The 9,943-nt window shown below is 42.3% G+C and overlaps 1 protein-coding gene across 1 annotated transcript in view; it reads right to left on the bottom strand.

Moving 5' to 3' along the window:
• Positions 1-768: 768 nt before the first annotated feature.
• The window catches only part of LOC133631445 (GRAM domain-containing protein 2B-like), a 33,094-nt gene continuing 23,919 nt past the window's right edge, over positions 769-9,943 (bottom strand). The window contains exons 7-11 of the mRNA XM_062023645.1: positions 6,396-6,467; positions 6,276-6,335; positions 6,113-6,176; positions 945-986; positions 769-872 (exon numbers count right to left, since the gene is read on the bottom strand). Of these exons, the coding sequence (XP_061879629.1) occupies positions 769-872; positions 945-986; positions 6,113-6,176; positions 6,276-6,335; positions 6,396-6,467 (342 nt within the window). The remainder of the gene's footprint in view (positions 873-944; positions 987-6,112; positions 6,177-6,275; positions 6,336-6,395; positions 6,468-9,943) is intronic.

Raw genomic sequence — 9,943 nt, 5'->3', positions numbered from 1 at the left:
AAACAATCTGAAGTTTGTCTATATTTTTAAGTTATCGTGCCGTGATTTTACCAGTCCGGCCCACTTGGGAGTAGATTTTTCTCCATGTGGCCCCCGATCTAAAATGAGTTTGACACCCCTGGTATATATACACACATTATATATATATATATATATATATATATATATATATATATATATATATATATATATATATATATATATATATATATATATATATATATATATATGTATATGTATATGTATATGTATATATATATATATATATATATATATATATATATATATATATATATATATATATATATATATAATTACAAACATACTTTAACTGCATTTTTGTTGGTTCGTTTATCGCTGTTCATTTGCTCCAGGCCTGGCCGTGCTAAATTAATATCGGCCAAGTAGGATTATAATTAGAATATTTTCATAGCTAGAGCGTAAGTAAACGACTTTCTTAATAAGCTTTTTAACATGAAGAATGTCCTCCAGACAGGAAAGCACACCCACATGGTCGCCTTTAGACTATGTGGCCCCTTTATAGTGCAGAGACTCTCAACGAATCACTAGATGAAAGTACAGTGTTTTACGTTCCTATAATCAAACACTGTGGTACTGTTCAAAATGTGCGTAACGTCACAGTGGCCAAAAATATTAAAACACGCTCGTCAAATAAAACCTCTTCCTTGTTTTTTTTAATGAATATTTAGGCCTGCTACGCTACTGGAGTTTAATGCTGGTCATTATGGTGGTACATTGGGTACATACTCACAACACCACGTAGATGTAGAACACCGTGCTGAAGTTCACGCTGTGTCGGTGGAAGAACAAGGAGGTGACGTCCTCCATCACCCTCATCAGCCAGGATGACGCTGATCGGGACAAAGATTTTCGGAACCTTAACTCGCCGAGGACAAAATGTACTGCGTAGAACTTGAACACACCTTGGGCCGCCTCTTCGCTGCTGCACCTGCTTCTAGAAGGCTCTGGCAAACAAGACGAGGAGAAGTGTTACAAATAGCAAATTGATTCAGAACAACATTTCTCAACCAAGCTGTTGCAAGGAATTTAAAGATGTCACCATCTACGCTCCGTAATATCACCAAAAGGTTCAGAGAATCTGGAGAAATCACTGCACGTAAGCCACGACATTACGCACCTTCCATCCCTCAGGCGGTACTGCATCAAAAAGCGACATCGGTGTGTAAAGGATATCACCACATGGGCTCAGGAACACTTCAGAAAACCACTGTCAGTAACTACAGTTGGTCGCCACATCCGTAAGTGCGAGTTAAAACTCTACTATGCAAAGACAAAGCCATTTATCAACAACACCCGGAGACGCCGCCGGCTTCGCTGGGCCTGATGCAAAGTGGAAAAGTGTTCTGTGGTCTGACGAGTCCACATTTCAAATTCTTTTTGGAAACCTCCGGACCAAAGAGGAAAAGAACCATCCGGACTGTTCTAGGGTGAAAGTGTAAAAGCCAGCATGTGTGATGGTATGGGGGTGTATTAGTGCCCAAGACATGGGTAACTTACACATCTGTGAAGGCGCCATTAATGCTGAAAGGTACATACAGCTTTTGGAGCAACATATGTTGCCATCCAAGCAACGTCATCATGGACGCCCCTGCTTATTTCAGCAAGACAATCAATGTAGAACGAGTACAACAATACAACGGCAATAGTACATGTTGGACTTCACGGGTCCCTCAATGAGCCTGTATAGGCCGGACACAATCATCTTGGCACGGTAGTAGAACCACAACTTCCGAGCTTAACTGGTTCTGTGACGGGGCTCTTAACTCAAAACGCTCGTATCTCAAATCAAGGTCTCCCGATGAACTGATTTGAAATCAATGTAAAATGGCACTACTAACAACTACAATACGTTTTATGACGTAATAATAATGTACAGCATTTACCCTGAAGGCTATTTGTCAATATGCAGTTTTCAGTGTTTTAGCTACTTCTAAATCACTAATCCTGGTCTCCATGGCGACAAATAAAGTATGTTTCTTACAAGTATCATTATCACTGGAGGACGAGGAATAGCTCAACATGCTTCACTACACACCGTAGGAGGATACAATAGCTCACCGGCGTCACAAAGTAAACAAACGCCATGGGTGGATCTACACCTGACATCCACTGTAATGATACCAAGTACAAGAGCGTATCTAGTCGATACTACTATGATTACATTGATATTTTTAAGCATCACAAAATCTATTTTGTTTAAAAAAAAAATCATATTATGTTTATAAAGTCAGTAAATACGTCCCTGGACACATGAGGACTTTGAATATGACCAATGTATGATCCTGTAACTACTTGGTATCGCATCGATACCTAAATGTGTGGTATCATCCAAAACTAATGTCAAGTATCAAAGAAGAGAAGAATAAGTGATTATTACATTTTAACAGAAGTGTAGATAGAACATGTTAAAACAGAAAGTAAGCAGATATTAACAGTAAATGAACAAGTGGATTAATAATCAATTTTTACAGTTTGTCCCTTATAATGTGTACAAAATAATAGGTGTATAAATGACACAATATGTTACTGCAGACTAATTAGGAGTCTTTGTTTGTTTACTTACTACTAAAAGACAAGTTGTCTAGTATGTTCACTATTTTATTTAAGGACTAAATGACAATAATAAACATATGTTTCATGTACACTAACATTTGTTGTTACAATAAAGAAAAAAATGACATTTATTGTGCTCCCCTTTATTTAGAAAAGTATCGAACTACATGTTGGTACCGGTACCAAAATATTGGTATGGGGACAACCCTAGTGTGTACTAAGTTGTAACCCTAGTTGTAAGTAAGGTAAGGTAAGGTAAGATAAGGTAAGGTGTAACTCTAGCTATAGCTTGTGTGTCTGTAAGTCAATCTGAGTACGTAAGTTGTCTGTCTGTCCCTAATGCCTGGTTCACACCAACGGCGCTTGCCGCGCTTTAAAGCGGCGAGCAAAGCGCCGTCATTTTTGTCAATTTTTCCACGAATATCCACAAATTAGTTGCCGCTTTGTTACCGTTCCTCACGCTTTGATCCCGCTTTGATACGCTTTAAATCACGCTTTGCTACGTTTTATTACGCTTTATTGAACTTTATTACGCTTTGATGCGATCCTGACGCTTTAAATCAGGCTCTGACACGATTATCAAGCTCTGTTGTGCATTGTTACAACAAAAATAAGAACAAAATGTGAAAAACTCAGTATACTGTTTTCCACACATTTTTTATATTCATTTATTTTTTCAAGTTCCCTTTTTTTTCCGTTATATTATGTTTTATATCTTTATTTCTTTTATTTGTGTCATCTTAATAAATATCTATCTTTCATTTCTTATGCTAGTTGAAAATAATAAAAGGCAATTATCCACACATTTTTTATATTCATTTATTTTTTCAATTTCTCTTTTTTTCCGTTATATTATGTTTTATATCTTCATTTCTTTTATTTTTGTCATCTTAATAAATATCTATCTTTCATTTCTTATGATAGTTGAAAATAAAAGGCAATTATCCACACATTTTTTATATTCATTTATTTTTTCAATTTCTCTTTTTTTCCCATTATATTATGTTTTATATCTTCATTTCTTTTATTTTTGTCATCTTAATAAATATCTATCTTTCATTTCTTATGATAGTTGAAAATAATAAAAGGCAATTATCCACACATTTTTTATATTCATTTATTTTTTCAATTTCTCTTTTTTTTCGTTATATTATGTTTTATATCTTCATTTCTTTTATTTTTGTCATCTTAATAAATATCTATCTTTCATTTCTTATGATAGTTGAAAATAATAAAAGGCAATTATCCACACATTTTTTATATTCATTTATTTTTTCAATTTCTCTTTTTTCCCCATTATATTATGTTTTATATCTTCATTTCTTTTATTTTTGTCATCTTAATAAATATCTATCTTTCATTTCTTATGCTAGTTGAAAATAATAAAAGGCAATTATCCACCCATTTTTTATATTCATTTATTTTTTCAATTTCTCTTTTTTTCCCGTTATATTATGTTTTATATCTTCATTTCTTTTATTTTTGTCATCTTAATAAATATCTATCTTTCATTTCTTATGCTAGTTGAAAATAATAAAAGGCCTTTCTTTTATAAAACGCAACATATTCTCTTTATTATTAACATTTTCATACAGAAAAATGATAGACAGTAATGTCAAACTGCAACATCAAACAGCAGAAGTACAGAAACAATGATCATCGTATAAAAAAGGCAATGATGCAAAAGAGAACGGATTTGTAATCCTGTGTTGGTTTTACATCAAAGTTTCAATGTCACTAGTCAATATCACAGTCACTTCCTATTTGTAGGGGTCCGCGCTTTGAACCAAGATCTGTTAAGCTTTCCTACGCTTTTAGTCAAGTTTTGCTGAGCTTTGTCACGCTTTTTCACGCTTTGATACGCTCTCGGCACTTTATTCCATTCTTGACAGAGCGCAGAATTTTTTTAAACCGTTTAAAAATGTTTGGCGAACTTGCCACATGTCCCGCTTCACTACAAGCTTTCCCACGATCCATTAGGACTCTCACGCTTTAATCAGGCTTTGTTACGCTATAACGCCGCTTTGCATGACACTTTAAAGCGCCGTCAAAGCGCCGTTAGTGTGAATCTAGCATAATCAGAAAGAACCCTTTTGCGACACTTCTGCCGTGTACGATTTGAGCGAGCTCGTCCAGATTCGTGAGCGCGTGACACAATCTGCGTTTCTGAGGTGTGCCTACATTTAACCAACCACAGAAGACAATTTAAACCAATCAAAAAACAAGCTACAGCTTAAGTGCGAAAGAAAGACGCCAAGACCCGCCTCACCTTGTGTCTGATTGGTTTAGATTGCTTAGTGGGTTCCATGGTTGGTTAAATGTAGGCGCGGTGGATCGATGGCTTGGTCATTTCAATTTCAGTAAGTAAGTTCCAACTGTCTGATTGTGGTCCGCTCCCTGTATGATCAGTGTCAGAGCTTGGTCCGCATTGCCGGCGGTAAGTCGGACACGTTTCCAGTGAGGGTTGGACTCCGCCAAGGTTGCCCTTTGTCACCCATTCTGTTCAGAACTTTTATGGACAGAATTTCTAGGCGCAGTCAGGGCGTTGAGGGGATCTGGTTTGGTGGCTGCAGGATTAGGTCTCTGCTTGTTGCAGATGATGTGGTCCTGATGGCTTCATCTGGCCAGGATCTTCAGCTCTCACTGGATCGGTTCGCAGCCGAGTGTGAAGCGACTGGGATGAGAATCAGCACCTCCAAGTCCAAGTCCATGGTTCTCGCCTGGAAAAGGGTGGAGTACCATCTCCGGGTTGGGGAGGAGACTTTGCCCCAAGTGGAGGGGTTCAAGTACCTGGGAGTCTTGTTTACGAGTGAGGGAAGAGTTAGACAGGCGGATCGGTGCGGCGTCTTCAGTAATGCGGACGCTGTATCGATCCGTTGTGGTGAAGAAGGAGCTGAGCCGGATGGCAAAGCTCTCAATTTACCGGTCGATCTACGTTCCCATCCTCACCTAAGGTCATGAGCTTTGGGTTACGACCGAAAGGACAAGATCACGGGTACAAGCGGCCCAAATGAGTTTCCTCCGCCGGGTGGCGGGTCTCTCCCTTAGAGATAGGGTGAGAAGCTCTGTCATCCGGGAGGAGCTCAAAGTAAAGCTGCTGCTCCTCCACATGGAGAGGAGCCAGATGAGGTGGTTCGGGCATCTGGTCAGGATGCCACCCGCACGCCTCCCTAGAGAGGTGTTTCGGGCACGTCCGACCGGTAGGAGGCCACGGGGAAGACTATGTCTCCCGGCTGGCCTGGGAACGCCTCGGCATCCCCCGGGAGGAGCTGGACCAAGTGGCTGGGGAGAGGGAAGTCTGGGCTTCCCTGCTTAGGATGGATGGATGAAAGTTCCCACTGTACTCTCCTATGTTGCCAGCTATTTAGACAATAACGGCTGTGTTGCCTCATTTCCAGTAAACAGTCATCTATACCAGTGTTGCTGTAAAGTCTACCCAAGTTCCAAGACTATACCGAGTAGAGTCATTCATAAATAGTCGCTGCTTTGTAAAGTGTATGCAAACAAGCAGTGTTACCTTTACTGACTAATTCAGACTCATGTTCTTCTCGCTGGTCCTCAAACGTCTGACTTGGCTCCTCCTTCAAACGTGGAAAAGTTTTTATTGACATTTTACGGCGGTTACCCCCTTTTTCCACCTGTGTGGCAGGTCAAAATGTGAACAAAATGTCGCAACCCACCCCGTTGCCATGGTCTTTGCTCTCCTGGGAGGAAGTAGGAGGGCTGCCGGTGGAGGCCTCCTGCCAGAGGAGACATGTTTAAGGGTCTTTGCGCGAGGTTGCGCGTCGCCACTAACCCACCTGTTGATGTGCGCAGAGTCTCTGCAGGAGGCTGTAGCACATCTCACGGTTCCGCAAGGACACAAAGAAGTACTGAAGGGAAGCAGAGGGTCAAAGTCTTTGGAGGGTCTCTGTGGTCGACTGACCAAAAACTGTTTTTATCATCTCAGAAATATTTCTAAAGTGAGAAATCTGGAAATGTCTGGTATTGACTATTGCAATTCTCTTTTCAACAAGTCAACACCAAAGAGACTTCAGACGGTACAAAATGCAGCTGCCAGACTTTAGACCAGACCAGTCCACATTGCCCCCTTTTGATCCAGTCTTCATTGGCTTCCAGTCAAATTCCGCATTGAGCTCAAGATTTTAGTCCTGACTTTCCGTGCGTTGCATGTTAGGGCCCCTCAGTACATCACTGACTTGTTATGCCCCTGCTCTTTAGTTGCATGGTGGGGCCCATCAGTACATCACTGACTTGTTATGCCCCTGCTCTTTAGTTGCATGGTGGGGCCCATCAGTACATCACGGGCTTGTTATGCCCCTGCTCTTTAGTTGCATGGTGGGGCCCCTCAGTACACCACTGACTTGTTATGCCCCTACTCTTCAGGGTCTTCAGGCCAGGGTCTTCTAAAGATCCCAAAAACTTGTTTTAAAAGCCGCGGAGACCTGGCATTCCAGGCTATAGCTCCCAGACGCTGGAACAAGCGCCAGTCCCTCCGTGATCTTGACTGTGTTGATACTTTTAAGAAACATTTGAAAACTTCTCTTTTTGTAAAGATTTTAGTAACTGCATCTTTTAAATATCATTGTTAATCCACTTTGTATCAATTTCATGGTGTTGCACCTGTTGTTTTAATTAAATTGCTGTCTTACTTCACCTATATTTTGTACACCGTTTTGTCATTTGATCTGTGAAAAGCCCTTTATAGATCAAATGTACTCACTTACTTAGTCACTCGAGAGGAGGAGTCAGTGGTCAGGAGGAGGAAGGTATTTACTTTCTTACTTACTAAGTCACTAGAGAGGGGGAGTCAGTGGTCAGGAGGAGGAAGGTCATTACTGACTTACTAAGTCACTAGAGGGGAGGAGTCAGTGGTCAGGAGGAGGAAGGTAGTTACTTATTTACTAAGTCACTAGAGGGGAGGAGTCAGTGGTCAGGAGGAGGTCAGGAGGAGGAAGGTAATTACTTATTTACTAAGTCACTAGAGGGGAGGAGTCAGTGGTCAGGAGGAGGAAGGTAATTACTTAGTAAGTCGGTAGAGGGGAGGAGTCAGTGGTCAGGAGGAGGAAGGTAATTACTTACTTAGTAAGTCAGTAGAGGGGAGGAGTCAGTGGTCAGGAAGAGGAAGGTCATTACTTACTAAGTCACCAGAGGGGAGGAGTCAGTGGTCAGGAGGAGGAAGGTCATTACTTACTTACTTACTAAGTCAGTAGAGGGGAGGAGTCAGTGGTCAGGAGGAGGAAGGTCATTACTTAGTAAGTCAGTAGAGGGGAGGAGTCAGTGGTCAGGAGGAGGAAGGTCAATACTTACTTAGTAAGTCAGTAGAGGGGAGGAGTCAGTGGTCAGGAGGAGGAAGGTCATTACTTACTTAGTAAGTCAGTAGAGGGGAGGAGTCAGTGGTCAGGAGGAGGAAGGTCATTACTTACTTAGTAAGTCAGTAGAGGGGAGGAGTAAATGGTCAGGAGGAGGAAGGTCATTACTTACTTAGTAAGTCAGTAGAGGGGAGGAGTCAGTGGTCAGGAGGAGGAAGGTCATTACTTACTTAGTAAGTTAGTAGAGGGGAGGAGTCAGTGATCAGGAGGAGGAAGGTCATTACTTAGTAAGTCAGTAGAGGGGAGGAGTATGTGGTCAGGAGGAGGAAGGTCATTATTTACTTAGTAAGTCAGTAGAGGGGAGGAGTCAGTGGTCAGGAGGAGGAAGGTCATTACTTACTTAGTAAGTCAGTAGAGGGGAGGAGTCAGTGGTCAGGAGGAGGAAGGTCATTACTTAGTAAGTCAGTAGAGGGGAGGAGCCAGTGGTCAGGAGGAGGAAGGTCATTACTTACTTAGTAAGTCAGTAGAGGGGAGGAGTCAGTGGTCAGGAGGAGGAAGGTCATTACTTAGTAATTCAGTAGAGGGGAGGAGCCAGTGGTCAGGAGGAGGAAGGTCATTACTTACCTAGTAAGTCAGTAGAGGGGAGGAGTCAGTGGTCAGGAGGAGGAAGGTCATTACTTACTTAGTAAGTTAGTAGAGGGGAGGAGTCAGTGGTCAGGAGGAGGAAGGTCATTACTTAGTAAGTCAGTAGAGGGGAGGAGTCAGTGGTCAGGAGGAGGAAGGTCATTACTTAGTAAGTCAGTAGAGGGGAGGAGTCAGTGGTCAGGAGGAGGAAGGTCATTACTTAGTAAGTCAGTAGAGGGGAGGAGTCAGTGGTCAGGAGGAGGAAGGTCATTACTTACTTAGTAAGTCAGTAGAGGGGAGGAGTCAGTGGTCAGGAGGAGGAAGGTCATTACTTAGTAAGTCAGTAGAGGGGAGGAGTCAGTGGTCAGGACGAGGAAGGTCATTACTTAGTAAGTCAGTAGAGGGGAGGAGTCAGTGGTCAGGAGGAGGAAGGTAATGACTTAGTAAGTCAGTAGAGGGGAGGAGTCAGTGGTCAGGAGGAGGAAGGTCATTACTTAGTAAGTCAGTAGAGGGGACGAGTAAGTGGTCAGGAGGAGGAAGGTCATTACTTACTTAGTAAGTCAGTAGAGGGGAGGAGCCAGTGGTCAGGAGGAGGAAGGTCATTTCTTACCTAGTAAGTCAGTAGAGGGGAGGAGCCAGTGGTCAGGAGGAGGAAGGTCATTACTTACCTAGTAAGTCAGTAGAGGGGAGGAGTCAGTGGTCAGGAGGAGGAAGGTCATTACTTACTTAGTAAGTTAGTAGAGGGGAGGAGTCAGTGGTCAGGAAGAGGAAGGTCATTACTTAGTAAGTCAGTAGAGGGGAGGAGTCAGTGGTCAGGAAGAGGAAGGTCATTACTTAGTAAGTCAGTAGAGGGGAGGAGTCAGTGGTCAGGAGGAGGAAGGTCATTACTTAGTAAGTCAGTAGAGGGGAGGAGTCAGTGGTCAGGAGGAGGAAGGTCATTACTTAGTAAGTCAGTAGAGGGGAGGAGTCAGTGGTCAGGAGGAGGAAGGTCATTAATTACTTAGTAAGTCAGTAGAGGGGAGGAGTCAGTGGTCAGGAGGAGGAAGGTCATTACTTAGTAAGTCAGTAGAGGGGAGGAGTCAGTGGTCAGGAGGAGGAAGGTCATTACTTAGTAAGTCAGTAGAGGGGAGGAGTCAGTGGTCAGGAGGAGGAAGGTCATTACTTAGTAAGTCAGTAGAGGGGAGGAGTCAGTGGTCAGGAGGAGGAAGGTCATTACTTAGTAAGTCAGTAGAGGGGAGGAGTCAGTGGTCAGGAGGAGGAAGGTCATTACTTAGTAAGTCAGTAGAGGGGAGGAGTCAGTGGTCAGGAGGAGGAAGGTCATTACTTAGTAAGTCAGTAGAGGGGAGGAGTCAGTGGTCAGGAGTAGGAAAGTCATTGGATTCCTGACAGTCACATTCAACAACATTGCAGGG

This window comes from Entelurus aequoreus, linkage group LG16 (genome assembly GCF_033978785.1).
Source record: "Entelurus aequoreus isolate RoL-2023_Sb linkage group LG16, RoL_Eaeq_v1.1, whole genome shotgun sequence".
Classification (NCBI taxonomy): Eukaryota; Metazoa; Chordata; class Actinopteri; order Syngnathiformes; family Syngnathidae; genus Entelurus; species Entelurus aequoreus.
Note: the sequence above shows the minus strand (reverse complement) of the source record. Positions and strands in the feature narration are given on the sequence as shown.